The sequence below is a fragment of the Sinocyclocheilus anshuiensis genome, unplaced genomic scaffold (genome assembly GCF_001515605.1).
Source record: "Sinocyclocheilus anshuiensis isolate Anshui unplaced genomic scaffold, SAMN03320099.WGS_v1.1 scaffold1047, whole genome shotgun sequence".
Lineage (NCBI taxonomy): Eukaryota > Metazoa > Chordata > Actinopteri > Cypriniformes > Cyprinidae > Sinocyclocheilus > Sinocyclocheilus anshuiensis.
Window position 1 is genome coordinate 262,408 of NW_015542400.1, and position 17,253 is coordinate 279,660.

The following is a 17,253-nucleotide window of genomic DNA, read 5'->3' on the forward strand; positions in this document are numbered from 1 at the left end:
GGTCAACCCCGCCCCCTTACTCTTAGCTTAAGACTTCTGTCTATTCCTTAGTAAAAGTTTGTCTCAGCAGCTTTGTGAATAGGTTTTAAGAGAAAACTCTTATCTACAAACTTTTACTGCTATTTAGGAGAACTCTTAGTGGTAAGATACAATGTTTTGTGAATGCGGGCCCTGGTGTCTAATTATCCTGGAAAAGAAACAACACTGACGACACTGGTGACACAGATAACAAAGACTGCGCCATCGTAATCTATCTCACTTACTAAAAACTACCTGAATTAGGCAGATGCCAACATGGACTGGTTAGGTGACATGCCATGAACAAAACTACGCAAGATAATACAAGTAAGGGCGCATTGTTTCAGATCACCACTTAATCTCCGATGTAAAATCTGCATCCTGATGCCAAAAAAAGAGAACTATTGACATCAAATACACATTTTCTCTTATACATTCACATACATTTTAACCAATAATTTTGATGTTGCAGAAAAAAGAATATAGACATGTTATATATTATTGTGACGAGAGGGGCGGGGCCGAGAGCCGTGGGAACGGAGCGAGGCCGGTGGAGTAAATGCTAAATGCTAAGGCGGTTCCTGCCTCCTTCTTCCCGTGACTACAAATGTTTGTTACATTGGTGCCGAAACCCGGGAGGAAGGAGGGACACGCTGCCAGAGATCCCTCGCCACTGTGGTGAGTCCGCGGTGCCATCGAGCATGGTGGGGCAGTCTGCCGCCATGGAGGCTCGAGGCGGTGGGCTGGAGTGAGTTGCCGGGGGGGCGGACGAACTCGCTGCCAACCGCCTGGGATGTGGAGGGACGGCTGCCGTCCATGAGGGAGCGGAGGAGTCGCATCCGTTCGCCTGAGGCCGGAGCCTGCTGCCATCCGCCATGATGGGGAGGAGCAGGGAACGGGGGACTCCTGCCGACTGCCCGAACCCGGAGGAGCCGTCCACCGGGCGGCGGAGGAGTGTCGCGCCGTCTGCCGAGGGCTGTCCAGTGCCGCCGCCTGGCATCGCGGAAGAGTTTACCCAGCTGGTGGAGGGCCGAGCGGCAGTATGTCTGGGAACCGGAACAAGATTTTTTTTTTTTTCCCTCTCTCCCCTCTCTCATCTCTGTCTCTCCTCATCCTTCCGTCTCCTTTTCTCTCGACTCGTCTGTCTGTCCTTACCCCCAGTACCCCCGGCCTGCGAGGGGCGATGGGGGTATGTGACGAGAGGGGCGGGGCCGAGAGCCGTGGGAATGGAGCGAGGCCGGTGGAGTAAATGCTAATGCACGACACCTGCGCCACTCACCGGTCTCGAGTCCCACGGAGGAGCTCCAGAAGTATAAAAGGAGGAGTGACGACAGTGTTGCAGCGAAATTCTGCTCAACAAAGGTGGAAACCACATTCGTTCTGCAGTCCTGATCTCTTGTGAGTTCCTGTGTTTGTGTATTGATCTGCTCATCAAAGTATGTTGTTTTACACCACTATTGTGCTAGCAAAATAGATTTTTGAGTCAACCTGATTCAGTTATCCGAAGACATAAACACCACCCGGGAGCTTTACCTCATCACTCGACATGCAGGAACACATTTATTTTAATTGCACGATTACAAAGTAAAAGCACAGCCAAATATGTCTTCATGTAGTGTTAATCTTGCTAAGCAAATTGTCTGAGCTATTTTCATCTGCCCTACTCTCTCACAGGTACTTAAAATACAGTTTCTCTCACTTTAGTCTTTCTTGTCAAAATACAGCAGCATTGCGGATGACAGGACATGCAGCATGTTGCATTAAAATGACAGGTTCTCAACAGAGGCTATTAACTAACCAGGGGGTAGTTTGATTATTTGGGTCATTGGAGTTCCTGGTATTTATTTATTTATTAATTTTTTTTGGGGGGGATGCCTCCCTGTGAAGTAGATCATATTCTTGCTTGACAGCTGCCACTGCAGAGAGCTTGCTAGATGAGCCAAAGCAAAAAGCCCCACATGGTTCCAAATTGTGATGCATTTTTAACACCCTCTGTCTGGTGTTTTTATAAGGCAGTGATGGAAAGCAAGCAACTGTGGGCCTGCATGTCCTCCGGGGCTCCTACTTAGTGTTTATTTCTTCCTGGTAGTGCAAGATTTCCTTTTAACTCATTGGAAAAATGGCAACCATATTATAACTGCTAAGAAAACAATTGCACTAGGAAGCTCAAGAGCAAGTCTGGAATGCATGGTGGCCAGAATAACTGTGAGGTAAAGGAAATCATGGCTCATCGCTAAAATAAGCAAGGACTTGTTGCTTCAATGAAATGAGCACAGGAGAATATTTTATCAAGCGTTTTGAACATTTGAAAATATTCAAACATTCAAAATAATATAATATATAATAATATAGATCATAGGTGTCAAACTTAATTCCTACGCATCAGCGTAGTGTGAATCCTCAAAAGGGCCAAATAAATATCTGAGATCAGCTTTGTTACTCATAAGTGCTTTTAGCTAGGTCTGAAGACATTCAAGTAATTATTACATTTAAAGCTTAAGTAAAGTTTTATTATCAAGAATAATATTTTATTTGGTGTTGGGTTATTTCCATGAAAAACAAAAAGTTCTGCTGTTTTCCATATTAAAAACCTTGGCGATCACTGGTTGTCAAGTTTAGTTGCAATTTTGCTTTTTTATAAAAAAAAAAAAATATATATATATATATATATACTGTATGTTAATGTGTTTGGTCTTGGCGGAATAGATCTGCTGCGCTGCAGCTGCTGCGGAGGTGGCAGAGGAAGTACCTGCTCGCACATCGCCCGCGACGACGATCATCATGTCAGGACCGCTTCCCACGTATCGACGAGGACACGAAAGGTTCAGTAGACTTTTTGCTTTAAATGAATGGTTATTGAATAAATTTGACTTGACTTGCTACTGCGAATACATCCGTCAAGTCAAGTTTATTTGAGACATTAAACTGAGCTACTGCGAATACGTCTTTCGGAAGAGACGTTAAACCGAGTCTAAACCAGACTGACTCTCTGTGGTCATTAAAAATCCCTGGCACCCTGGCCAAATTCGCCCATTGGCCTCTGACCATCATGGCCTCCTAACCATCCCCATATCTGCTGATTGGCTTCATCACTCTGTCTCCTCTCCACCAATAAGCTGGTGTGTGGTGGGTGTTCTGGCACAATATGGCTGCCGTCGCATTATCCAGGTGGATGCTGCATACTGGTGGTGGTTGAGGAGATTCCCCCTTTCTATGTAAAGCGCTTTGAGTGCCCAGAAAAGCGCTATATAAATGTAAGGAATTATGAATTAATTATTATTATTATCCACAGACATGCTGCTGTGAGCATGTAGGACTTACTGCTGCTGCACATATAACATACATGAAATCACCCCATAGCTGGGGAAGGTGGAGGGTTTCTGAAGCGCGCTGCAACCGCTACAGCAAGCACTAGCCGAGTATTTGAATGTTGAGCAGCAAGCTCATTGGCTGCTGATGTGAAAAGAAATCAATCAGCTGTGCCATGTGAATAATGATGTCATTATGTCAGATTGAGGTAGAATCTATCAGCCAAGATATTGGCCATTTCCTTAGGAGACACACTGCCATCACCACCAGAACATTTGGAACAATTTTACCCACTGGGCCCAGAATTCCCTCCATAAACCTGCCACTGGATTTACCCCTTCAAATGCTCACTCAACTTCCAACCAATTCCCGTGGTCTTGAGAACCATCAGAGGAACCCACCGTCAATCACTGGTTCCTAGAGAGCGAAAGATATCCAGCTTTGACTGCCCAGCAAAAAGTTAAGCCCCAGATGCAGTGGCCCATACTGAAGTTGTCTTGATTACCTAATCAACTGAGAGGTGTATGGCCTAGAAGAAAGATCTTGGGTGGCTTGAGACAACATCCTGGACCCAACCCTGCTTGCCACCTTCCATGCAGACCTGGATCCTGAACCCAACCATGCTGGCCATCTTCCATGCAGGCCGTTTAGCCACCCAGATGAGGATGGGTCGTGGATGGTGTCCGATATCTTGGGACTCCAGAGCGGCCAGAATGGAGTGTGGTACTGTCACTCCACCAGCCATTCCCTGTACTTCCACTTTCCTTGCAATCTCACATTAACAAGTCTAACAAAGGACTATCACTGACCTCTACTGCAGTGTTGCTCACCTCATATGGTTGATTGCTCTTTGTCTTCCTTCCATTGTGGATTATTCCAGCCTTCATCGTCTTCCTCCCATTGTGGATTACTCCCCATTGACTACCATTCTCCCAGGCATCATATGGCTATGATCTACTTACCGATGTGTCTCTGCCGGTTTAAACAAAAAAAAAAAACGAACAAAAAAAACCCCCATTAAGGTTTCAGGTAGTCACATGATATTTTAAACAACCCTTTTCATCAAAGGTCATATTCAGGGGCCCTCTATGATATCAGTTTCTGTTTTCTTTCTTTTTTCATGTGTTGGTATCTCATACTTTGGATTTTCTAAGTAATTTCCTTCTGAGAACTTTTAATTTAAAGCTTTTTTTATGTATTTATTTATTAAGATATATATATCCCCCTCACATTTTTCACTTTATGCTAAGTAATAAAGTTATATGAGTTTGGAACTGCATGAAGGTGTGTAAATAATGACAGAATTATTATTTTGGGGTGAACTATTCCTTGGAAAATATCTTTCTTTCTACAGCAGGCCATCAATCCTCTACTAAAGACCAGTTTACAATTACTGAATATCTGCCTGTCCAAACCTAACAAAATCAGCAGAATTTTTAAACTGGCTGTGTGTTTTTTAATCATGACCCATGACTGCAGTTCGAGATGGAGGGAAGGGTGTTGGTGGATCAATAATGATCACATCTCACACAACATCCTGGAGGCTCTGTGTTCCCTGTTACTACTTTACAGAGTCAAAGAACAGTGTGATTTCTTCTAGTTGGCCCCTGGAGATGGTTTGTATGCTTTTTCTCTCCACTGGCATAATTAAACATCCACATGCCCAGGCCGCACCCGTCACCCCATAATGAACTTGTTTGGATGGCGGAGTGAATCTGCCTCGTCTCTTCACTCTTTGACAGCTTAGAACACCTTCCCATCATCTCTACATCAGACTCTGTCATCTTTACTCCAGCACTGTACACCTTTTTTTATTGGGGTATGCGCATCTGTCAGTGCTGGTATATGTTAGGAAAGAGATGTGCATGTAGAAAGTGGACTGCCTACAAAGCAAATAAATTCAACATGACATTCAATGGTAACTTGTAACGTGAGCTCAGTAGGTTTTCAGATACAGTCAATATATGAAATAATAGGAGGACACATTATTAGCCAAGTGACAGTAAGACTAGGGTAAGTAAATGTGAAATTTTGTAATGGATAAATTGATGTATTGGGAAGTAATACTAGCTTACTATTAACGGAATACTTTGCACAGCCCTACTTTGCAATATATATGCTGGTTATGTTTGGAATAACATAGCCTACTATACTGTTATTACTATTGCTGCAGTACATATTATGAATTTTATGCACAATATGCACATATTCACATGACCTTCAATGCTACACTGCAGTATACAATAAGAACACAGAGAATACTGTAATATAGCAATGCAATGCTGTTGACTTGACACTCCATTTTCTCTGTAAAGGGTGAATTGGAAGTAATTAAATTTGCAATGCTTTATTCATCACACCGGTGAGAAATGAAGGGTCAAGGTGAGAACATTGCATTGTGGGATACATTATTATACATTATGTTCTGTTGTAAACTGCTTTTCTTGAATACTGTAGATTTCTCAATACTGTAGAAAATCACCTGCATATGCTTACAGCACACCGTATACATAGCATATACTACACAAATAGTACGGTATATGTCTTTCTGAACTTTGCTTTTGAGTAAACACCTGTAGCTACAGCCACTTTTCTGCAGTTTTTCTGTATTCAGGACCAATTTGTTGTTGATTTATTTCAGGCAATAGTATATTAAGCTCATATTAAGCTTTTATCTCACCATTTTTATATTTTATCAAACAACACTTCAATGAAAAAAAAAATTAAATACAAAATTACTGACCAGGTATAGTTAAGCAAAATGGGCAAATTGCTTTTTATTTTAGTTTTGTTGTTGACATCAAAGACTATGCATCCAGTAAAACTACAATAATTCGACAAAAATTCATCAGTCACTTAGTATATATATATATATATATAAATATATAACTTTGACTATGTTAAAAAAAATAACTTAAAAAGCAGCTAACTAACACAATAAAACACAATAAAAACAAGATAACATAATAAAAAACATGATTTTTGAAAATAAAAAAATGGAGTTATCTGTTTTTGCAAATAAACTCTTCATATGTAGCTGTTTATTGTATATTAGGCTAGTAAATCACAGTGCTGCTGTTTTATGCATTAAAAGTCTGAATAAAATTTATTTCAGCCTATGTTATTTTAATCATTTTGCATTGTAATTCATATTTTACTTGGTAATCCTTTTTAATTTGGTACTGTCACCAGTACAATTTAAAATCTGAATGCTGAAACAAAACCAGTTTTGAACCACTTATGTTTATTAAGTTCTTGGGGGGGGTGAGTCGTGGCCTAATGGTCAGAGAGTCGGACTCGTAACCCAAAAGGTTGCAGGTTCAAGTCTCATACTGGCAAGGATTGTGGGTGGGGGGAGTGAATGTACAGCTCTCTCTTCCACCTTCAATACCACGACTGAGGTGCCCTTGAGCAAGGCACCGAACCCCCAACTGCTCCCCGGGCGCCGCAGCAAAAATGGCTGCCCACTGCTCCGGGTGTGTGTTCACGGTGTGCGTGTGTTCACTGCTGTGTGTGCACTTTGGATGGGTTAAAATGCAGAGCACTAATTCCAAGTATGGGTCACCATTCTTGGCCACATGTCACATCACTTTTATTGTCTATATCCTAGGCTACCATACTTCAATACATATATTGTGTCTGTTTTTAACCTTTGCAGTCGCACATTTACTAAGTTCATAGTAGCCTATATTATAATAGCCTTTAAATACATATTCAGTATGCACTATGTTAACAGTTTTAAACGCTAGTGTAAAGGCGAATATTGACTTAACTGACCCCCTGTGCGCATGTCTCTCTCTCTCTCTCTCTCTCTCTCCTCAACAGTCTAAAAGTCTCACATTTTTAATTCATCTTTATTGAGCAGACGTGGACTAATTAGCGGACATGGTGCAATACCGGACAGGTGTTACTCGATTTATCCGAAGACAGAGACGGGGATGTACATAATCTTTCTCCATTCGCATTTATTTCGGGTTTTATCCTGCGAATGTGCCCTTTGCCCCTTTATTTACGCACTGAACTGCGCCATTCTGAATGCCCTTTTCGTGCAGTCTTTAGCTCTCCGTCGTGTATTCCCCGCATAGAGATATCTGTATACCGCTTCCTCAGTTGGCTGTGAGGCGCATACAAAAGTTGCAGCGGTCGCGACTGCTAATGCGCGTTAGCTAGCGCGCTCGAGTTCTCAAACGAGCCGTCTTAAGTATGAAAACGGCTTATATTCGCTGTTGACAGCCGGTATACGGTGTCGTTGGTTTAAAACGACACAGAGGAATGACATAAGCTAGCGTTCACACGGAGTGCCCGTTTCTGTTTCGACCGCGTACAACTGAAGCGGCGGTATTTGTATGCTCGGTGGCACTTCGGTGACATTAGCGTCACTGTCAGCTCGTTTGTCGATTTGTCGGGTTTTATTCAGCTTTTGTTGTGTTTTTGTAATCGCATGGCTGAAGGGTAACTTGTACTGGAGTTTTCGTTTGGAGGGGCGTTTACCGTGTTGAAGCTAGCAGGAGCTTTTTGACGGTAGATCACGGGCTGCCGGGAGTTTGACAAGCAGCTTATGTAATGCTGGCGATTCCCCGCTCGACCGCAACAGACGAATAAACAGCGGGTATTCAGAGTGCGACGAAGTTTATGTCGTGACACGACTTGTAGGCGTCGTCATTACGGTGCATTTATGTGTGCTTTCTTCCCGTGAGTTGTTGCGACTCGCTGCTGTTGAAACACTGTGTCGAAGCTGCTGCGCGTCTTGTAAAAATCTATCGAACATGCGGGAAGTTCAACGAAAAGCTATTGCGGACACCATCTGAACGCTTAAACAGCTTTGGACTTGTAAAGAAATGCATTTTTCGTCAAAAATCTTGTAAAGGTAAGTGTCTCATGCATTTGCTTTCCGTGCGTTGTGAATGCAGAGTGCATTTTTTTGCAATTGCACACCGTCTGCGCTCATTTTTCTTGTTTTAACCTTGACATATATCTCATGTGAACCCATATAGCTGCTGCTATGGCTTTAAATTATGTTTCAAAGCTTCTCCTGCTGCCACAATTTTGCGTCATTTAGACATTCCATGCCTTTTAACGTTTAAACCACGTCCTCAGACTTGGTTTCAGTTCTCGTTAAGTCATTTAGTATGTATTGATGTGCTGTTTGACATTTATGTAGGTTTAACGAGCTTTAGTGCGCATTAAGCGGTTTGTCAGGCTGAAGTTCATTTTGGACGCAGTAGCTAAGCTCAACCGACAGGTGGCAGCACTGCGGTGCATCGACTGATGCATTTGGAGGATTTGTATGATTTTTAATGTCTCTACGCGCCTCAAGCCTTTATTATCTGAGCAAACAATCGCCTCATCAAGCTCCATTTTGTGGGATGAGTTTGAATGCGTTGCAGTAGGTTTTTATAGAACTACATAATCCATTAGTGCAGTAATGCAGACTATAGATTCAAATAAGTTGGCAGGAGAAAAAAAACAAAAAAAAACAAATGCTGGTACAAGGGTCAAATACAACTTGAATCGTTGTTTAGCTGAAAAGTCTTAGAAAGCTACAAAACCCATTCATTATATCACCCCAAGAGAGCTTTTGTGTGGGCATCTGGATAGAAATGTCGTTTCATATCATATTATTTAATTGCATTAGGAGCCGAGAGGAACTCCAGGTGGGAGTTCTGTCCAGACCTACTCTATTCAAAGTCTGAATCTGTAATATTTTCTGAATAACTCACCAGCAAATAAATGTTGGCGCAAAATTGCGTTTTTCCTTTGCATTTTTTTGTCTTGTGTAAACGTAAGTGCAATTGTAAAATACTACGATAGCAATTTGTACTCCATTTTATATGTAAAACATAATGTATTTTTTGATAATATTAACTAAATTTTATGTTTAATATGTTTCTGTCTATACAACAGGATTAAGATATGGACGGTGGACAAAAATGCAGCAGTAACAATGCTGAGAATTTAACTTTGGGGGATTGTATCGAGAGAGGCTTCGTGCCTGATATTGGTGTCAATGTGTCCTCTTTAAATACGCCAAAAGATTTCTCGAATGGACAGAGCGGTAGTGACGCTCAAAGAAATCTCTCGGTGGCAAATCCATCCTTAATGGGACGTAACATACAAGAACCAGATGTTATGGCGTATAAACCTTTCAGAATGCAGCACCAGCAAAAGGTAAAAGAGCCCCTCATAGGGGAGAACTTTTCGCTCTTGGACGAGAGCATTGCAGACTTAAATCGTGGTTCTGGCATCCAGGCCCCTGACACTTTTACAATGAAAATGGAGCAGTTTTCCCCGATAGAGAAAGATAGGCTGGACTTTCCACCCTATGGCCACCTGGATAAGGAATTGGATGGTAATGAGAGAGTGATTGGAGACAACACCATTGACATCCTTAAGGATCTAGACTTACCTGACTCCCTATCTGACCTGAATGAGCTCTACGTTGCCGACGAGGCTGCCTTTCTTTCCTCGTTGGCTGTGGATGATGCCCTGCTGGGAGAGAGCAACTTTCTGAAGGATACCAGCCCTGTTGTCACTGGCAACAGTGCAGCCTACACAAATGTGAACGGCATGGGGAAACGGCAGCAGATGGTAGAAGCCAGTGTCAACATGCCGGTCATAAAGACAGAGAAAGACACAGACTTTATCCAGCTGTGTACACCGGGTGTCATCAAACAGGAGAATGAGAGGCGGAGCTACTGTCAGATGTCAGGGATGGGTGGGCCTCACGGTGGGCCCGCCACGTTGGGAGATATGGGCGGACAGACATACCACTATGGAGCCAACACCGCCTCACCTGTGAGTTTACCAGATCAGAAACCTCCTTTCGGCCTGTTTTCTCCCCTACCCAACTTAAGTGATGGCTGGGTTCGAGGAAATGGATATGGAGATCCGTCTGGGATGCAGAGAGCCAATGAGACTGTACTTCCGACAACCTATCCATACAGCAGGTAGGAATGACTTTCAAAAGCTTTTGAATGAGCTGCGTTGATTATGAACGATGAAATAGATAAATAGTGAATAATTTTCTCTAAAATGAAAGGAGGCTGAGGTAGTGCACATTATTTTGCAGATTTGCATGTTTTGGGACACGGTTCCCACGGCCATGGAAAACTAATGGGAATTTTAAAATCGTGATTTGATTTCCCGACCTGAAAAAGTTTTGTAGTAATGCTGAGCTGTAAAATATTTCATCAGCTGATGAAATTGTGTGAAATTGTGGCCATTATGGGAAATCTTTCCCCATAATGGTCATATCGGCAAAATGCAATCACAGAAAACTTTAAAACTCAGGGAGTTTTAAAAGTTTTAAAACTATAATTTAGAGGCTTGAAAAGAAATGAGTACAATTTTAAACATTTTTGAAGTTTTTATAGAGAATATAAATTTTGTATTTATTCTCAGTTCTAAAATATTTCACAGGATGTCATTTTTGTAAATGTAATCTCGATATAATGATCCTCATCCAGTCAAGTGTCAGTCAGGAAATCCTGATGGCAATGTGGAGTGGATTCTGTATTCCAGACCCATTTACCCATTTAAGAAAAAAAAAACTGGCCACGAAACTTCTCAAAACTGCATGATATTTGATGAAGCTGTTGTTTGCAGCTTTAATTAGTTTGTGTGTTGGTCCGCTGCTTCTCCCAGGAGCCCATGTGTGCTGATCTGTATTGGTGTTTTGCCTGTCCAAAGCAAACACATGGGCCTCATGGAGCTCCCTTCGGCCCAGAACGGCACACATGCGCTCCTCTCTGAGCCCGGTTTCAGGAGGCTCTAAGCATCAATAACAACATCGACCACTGTTGCTGTTGCTGATGTGATATTGTTTTTCGGTGAGTATGGAGAGGACTAGAAGCTATGAGTCATTATGGCTCAAAATTCCCTGAGTGCTGAAAATAATATAAAGTGTGTCTTGACTCCTGACCAATATTACTTTGCTACTTGGGGTTGGGTTTTCTGATGAAATGAATTTTGAAATGAAATGAGTTTTACAGCCAACCTTCTTGACTGAGATGTGAATTTATACACTCTGGGAGATCCTGAAATATATGGACTTTTAATGATCTCAGTTATGCTTTTGTTCAAGTTTCTGATTTGTATGTGTCCTAGTACGGTGTAATGTTTTGTTAACGTTTTCCTATCCAACTTGATCCAACGTGCCAGTCTCATTTGCGCAAAAGAAACCTTTAAACCTTTTCTCGATGGCTCTGTGTTAATCTGGCAGTCTACTTAGAAAGCCAAGTTAGAGATATTTAGCATATTTCTCCCTCTAAACCAACTTGGACAGTTCAGTGCTGTCTTAGTGGAAACTTATCAGTGTTAGTTACCTGAAATTTCACCTGACTCATTTTTGTGGACATATCTTGTATTAATATTCATTGTATTCATATTCTGTTTAGAATTGTTTAAACCTCTTACAATCATTTCAGTTTAAACATTCAGACTCCGTTCAAACTATATTTTGAAGTAATTTCAGCCTTAGGTGTGCCATTTTTGCTTGTTTTTCATACACTGCTCTTATGAAGACATTTGATATTAAAGTTTGGAAATCTCCCTTATGTACACTGATTAAATGCATTCAAAATGTAACCAACAGTGATGCTGCCATCATATTTGCATAGTGAATTACGATTGGTCTTCTTTATTACACTGATTTTTGTTCTGAATTATTGGCCGTCTTCCTTGCATATTTAACCATTTATAGCTCTCTTTACACTGTACGTTTTATGCACAGTGACAGAAAACAAGACATGTTGACTGTCATGATAACAGCAAAACCACTCTGATGTGGAATTTCATTTACACAGAGCCACAACCTAAAATTTAAAATAAAGAAAAAAAAAACGAACTACAACCATAATATTCTAACACGCTAGTATTTTATTCAGGAAATGCTAAATCTACTTTTTAAAATCATTTTCCGTTTAGATGTCATTCATAAAATAATAATAATAATAATTAAAAAAAAAACACCAGGACAATTTTTGATTTTGTGAAAAGTATTTACTTAATTTTGGATGTTAGATATCTTTTAGTTCAGTTTGGTTCAAGGGATTTACCAGATTTTTTATTTTTTTAGTTTTTTTTTCTGAAGGTCAGGAATGTGAACTGCTGTCGAGAAGTGATGATAAATCAAACATTTCATAAATTCGTATTCACATGTAACAGGACAGATAAGAGGCAGCAGTACTCTTATCTGTAAGTTAAAAATAATTAAAAATAGCTAAAAAAAAAAATTAACAAAAGTGAGTTTTTTGTTTCAATATACGTACAGTACACTGCTTAAAGTCCCCTATTGCTTGTGCATTTTTTTTTTTCCGGTTTTGGCATATTTCCTATTTCTACAGCCAGTAATGTTAAAGGGGTCATGAACTGAGAAATCAAAATTCCCTTGATCTTTTGACATATAAGAGGTCACTGTACTATAAAAACTTCCTGTAAGTTTCAGAACTCAAAACTTTCTTGTTAGTCTAAAAACAGCTTATATCGAAGCCAATCTGCCAAAACGACAGATTGTGGAATGTGCCACTTTATGACGTAATAGTGTGGCTAAACCCCGCCTCCGCAGAAGAATATCAACGCCTGTTTAGCCCTGCCCACCGATTCACGCATGCAGTGTAAATAACGAAAGAGGCAAACGCAAACAACAAGATGCTGTTCAGTGCCAAGTTGAGGAAAAACATAGTCTTTGCATCGCGTTCCTTCTGATCCCAGCATTAGGAAAGAGTGGATGAACTTTATTTTTAATGAAGATCCAGACCACATCAGTAAGTCAGTAAGTTTTTTTTGCATTACACTGTGCATATGAATGCTGGTTTGTTTAGAATTGTTTAAAACATTACGCACTTTTCTGAACAGACACGTAATGCAATTGCATTGCTTTGAATAAACAATTTAATGCAGTGCTTGATTTAGTTTATAGTTGCTGATTGCATTTTCTTGTGGGCCTAGGAAGCAACCAGTTGCTTTTTTTTCTAGCTAAATTCAAATATAATTACTAAAAACCATTTGTCATATTTAAGTACAAATTTTTGGTTTCGTTTTTTCAACCCTTTTGACAGCCCTAGTGCTTTTTTGAGTGATTTAGCAAATGGCTTCAGCGCTAACAAAAGTCTTAGTACTTCAAAAACTGTCACAATAATTAATGAATTGAATATTTTTGAAATGTCTCCGCATTAGACTTTAGTACAGCAGCCTTTTAATGTACATACTGTATGCAGTACAGCTAGAAAACTAGCCTAATTTTGAAAAATAAGTGCCAGTGAGTAATGTTTGACTTGGACTTAAATTTGTTGACTCTGACAGTTCCTTAAATCACACCTCTGATCATCTTTAATGCCAGCGTCTCATGGCTCGGGTTTGTTTCAACATGTTTTCTAATCTGAGAATCAATGGAATTTCCAGTAGCAGGTCTGATTTGCAATAGCTCTCTCTCATACTGCAGTCGAAAGAAATATCTTGTCCATACCGGTCCGTTCTGCTCTCTTTCCTGAGAGCAATATAACGGCGTGTTTGTTGCTTTAATTCACGTCAACGGCGGGTGATGCAGGAACACAGTGGTCTCTGACTTACTGTAAATGTGTGTACTGTATGTCAATTTGTAAATGTGTTTTTTAAGTGTTGATTGTCATATCCAAAGTATAGCAATTAAATTTAATAATTTAGATTCTGTTGATAATTTTAACCTTGAATATTATAGTAATGTACCAAATGAGAATGTCTTCTATATAGTTTGCAGCTTTAGTTGGGAGAGATTTTTTTTTCCTATAGGAAACTTGATATTTCCAAATAAATGGATATTTAACATTTAACAATTAATATATAACACAGAATACCATGAAACTTTGATATTTTCTGAGACCGTTATTGCACCATGAAAATCTCATACTGTTGCAGCCCTACGTAGGAAATACAAAGTATTTATAGGTTTTCAGTGACATGAAGATGCATAAGTGATTGTAGAATCAAGAATGTAAATATTTTAGCGAAGTAAATACACACATACAGTAGTACAGCAGCAGGTGTTATTTTATTTCTAGTCAGACAATAATGAAAATGATGATTACATAATATTTACCACTCTGGCAAACCTCCAAATTCTGTTCTTCAATGATTGATCTATGTATAATGATCATATGTTGAGCTTCTTTCTGCTAATTAATGAGTGTCAGTTGTAAGTGTCGGGTTCTTTGTTGAATGTAGTCACGTGAGAAAACAAACCCCTTCTGATTGTTTTTTTTTTTTCCACTTCTAGAGGGTGCGGTCCTACTCTAAAACCCTCCGGCACCACCCATGGGAAGAGCCATTGTATGCATTCAATGTGCTGATATTTGATAGTTCCAAAAGTTTTATTAATTATGAATAGGTCAGCATCTAGTGTCTTTTGCTGTATTCATGCCTTTTTTTGTTGGTATTAAAATTTTTGTGCATGTCACTTCCATCTGTCATTTTATTATTTTCCACAGCTCAAAGGATTATAATGATATAATCTACTCAAATAATCCAGTGTATGTGATAGAATGAATAAGAGGTTTGTATGTGTGGAAACCGGATGTCTGTGCAAACCGAAGAATATTTCTGATTGAAAATAAGACTCCACTGAACGCTGCCCCAGTTTAGAATGACTAAGTCGCATAAAAGTGAATAATTGGTGTCTCTTCTGAAGTTTCAACTTCACACCTTCAAGCACACTCTTATGTTTGTCCTGCGGTTGAACTAATCGTAAGATAACCATGAAATTTTTGGTATTATTTTGCCTTGCAAGTGAAAGTACAGAACTGATTTTCACGCAGTGTTCTCTGTCGACAGTATTGCTGTTTGTTTATTATTATTATTATTATTATTTTGAACTCTTTTTGGCCTTTTTCGTTTCTGTTGCATAGAAACTGTGTGGAGAGGAGACAATAAAAGAAGATCAGAAAATGTTTCAAGCCAGAATCAAACTTGCAGGGCTGCATGAGCATCACAACTCGCTTTGTCTAACCACTAAGCCAAGCCTTTGAATATATGATGAAGTTTAACTGCGTAACTAATCAGGGAAAAACAATTGAAGAATTCATTCTATATTCAATACTCATTAATTTCCACCTCTGACATTTTTTTACAGCCTGAAAAATCCTTAAGTACACAGTTTTAACTATTTGTGTTCAATTCTGTTGCATTTTTTTTTAAACATTTATTGATATACCTTAATTTTTTTCACATATAATGATACATGCTTAACAGAGTATCTTAACTTAAAAAGAAGTGACTGCTTGAAATTATTTTGTCTGCTGTACTTGATATGCTATGGCTTTCTGCCCTGATCATTTGTAATCTGGCATTGGTTCTTAAAATGAGGAGATCACCGGCCATCTGGTTTAAATGTTTTTATTATTATTTGGCTTTCTCCTTTTTAAAGTTTTAAAGGAGAAACATTAGCTTCAATATTTGTGATAATGATGCATGTCCTGTTTGAAGCTGAATAGTGCTGCAAATTTGTACACGGCCCTGTGGTAATAGGGGTTAAAACGCAACAGATGTGGGATAAAACTTTTCTGCTAAGCGTATTGCTAGGAGCTGATTGTTTGATGCAAAGCGGTTTTTAAAGAAGCCTATTGTACAGTAGAAAATGACAAAGGGAAATGGTACAGTTTTCAGAACAGTGGAATGTGGGTCACAGAGGTGTCACCAACCAACACGCATCCGTTTTTGACTGCCTGTCTCACTCTGTTTATGCAATGGTGTACTTATTCAGCAAGAACAGGGACATCAGTAGTGCCATGCGTACTGCTTGCACTTAACCTTCTGCAAATGCAGTGTGCAGTTTGTGATCCATCTGAAACAAAGGGAACAAAGGCATTCACCCAAAAATGAAAATGAAGTGAAACAGGACTGGGGTGTGAAGCTCCAATATAAAAAAAATAACAAAAGAAGTGCCATAAAAAATGATCAACTATACTCCAATTCTTCTGGAGCCATACAACAAACTTTGTGTAAAGGAATAAATCAAAATCTAGAGAAATAACCCTAACCCTAAGTCAATTGTTTATAATATGTATGTGTATGTATTAGGGATGTAGTCGACTAAATGGAACTGCAGCTGCTAGTCAACATTGGAAATTCTAGTCGACTTGAAATTATGAATGAAAGGGAACTTCCTTTCTTTAGAAAAGTTTCATTGGCATTTTTTTCGTTACCTCCATTTAAACAAAATAGCGTTTATATGCGCAGCACTGCTTTGTTTACAGGGTCAACCATGGTAACCACTGTATTTCTGCTTGTCCAAAAGATAGTGAATTAGCATTTTCATTCAGCCCGTCTGCCGCTTTTGTTGCTGTCAGTGTTGTAAATTTTTACCTTTTGATGGAAAATAAGATCAATTCAGGTAATAACATAACTAGGATTATTTTACACTTTGATTCAAAGTTTAAAGGGGATTATGCTATTTCATGCTACTTACACTGAACGAGTTGGGTTCTCATGCTAAACATGACCAAAGTTTCAAAAAACGAGTTGGACATATGGCGGAGCATTTCTTTGCCAAATACATTACTTTAGGGTCCATCAACGTAGATATGAAGGATGCAATACTACTCTACAAGTACTCAAGATTAACATGAGATTGCAGTGTTTCCCACAGACTTGCACTCAATTTGTGGCGGCACTTCCCCCGGGGGAAATATAGGCTATATATAAAACAGCAAACAGGATTTTTGAAAATGCACATTCATTCTCTGCCAGCAGGAGGCGCTTTAGGAGTGGCAGAAATTGCGGTTTCCCCAGTAACGGCTGTAAACAAAGCAGCGCTCTGCTCATCAATGCTGCTTTATCAGGCATTATAAGAAAGATTAAATTAAAATGACATCGAAACTTCTCTAAAGACAGTCGGTGCCCTTCAAAGATACATTCATATAAAAACACCCGCGCCGCGTTTTGACTTTGAAACGT

General features: G+C 39.7%; 1 protein-coding gene across 1 annotated transcript in view; it reads left to right on the forward strand.

The window, feature by feature from the left end:
- Nucleotides 1-7,150: 7,150 nt before the first annotated feature.
- Nucleotides 7,151-17,253, forward strand: part of LOC107692926 (glucocorticoid receptor-like) — a 64,395-nt gene continuing 54,292 nt past the window's right edge. Inside the window, exons 1-2 of the mRNA XM_016492128.1 lie at nt 7,151-8,194; nt 9,232-10,274. Coding sequence (XP_016347614.1) covers nt 9,241-10,274 — 1,034 coding nt within the window. The 5' untranslated portion in view covers nt 7,151-8,194; nt 9,232-9,240. The remainder of the gene's footprint in view (nt 8,195-9,231; nt 10,275-17,253) is intronic.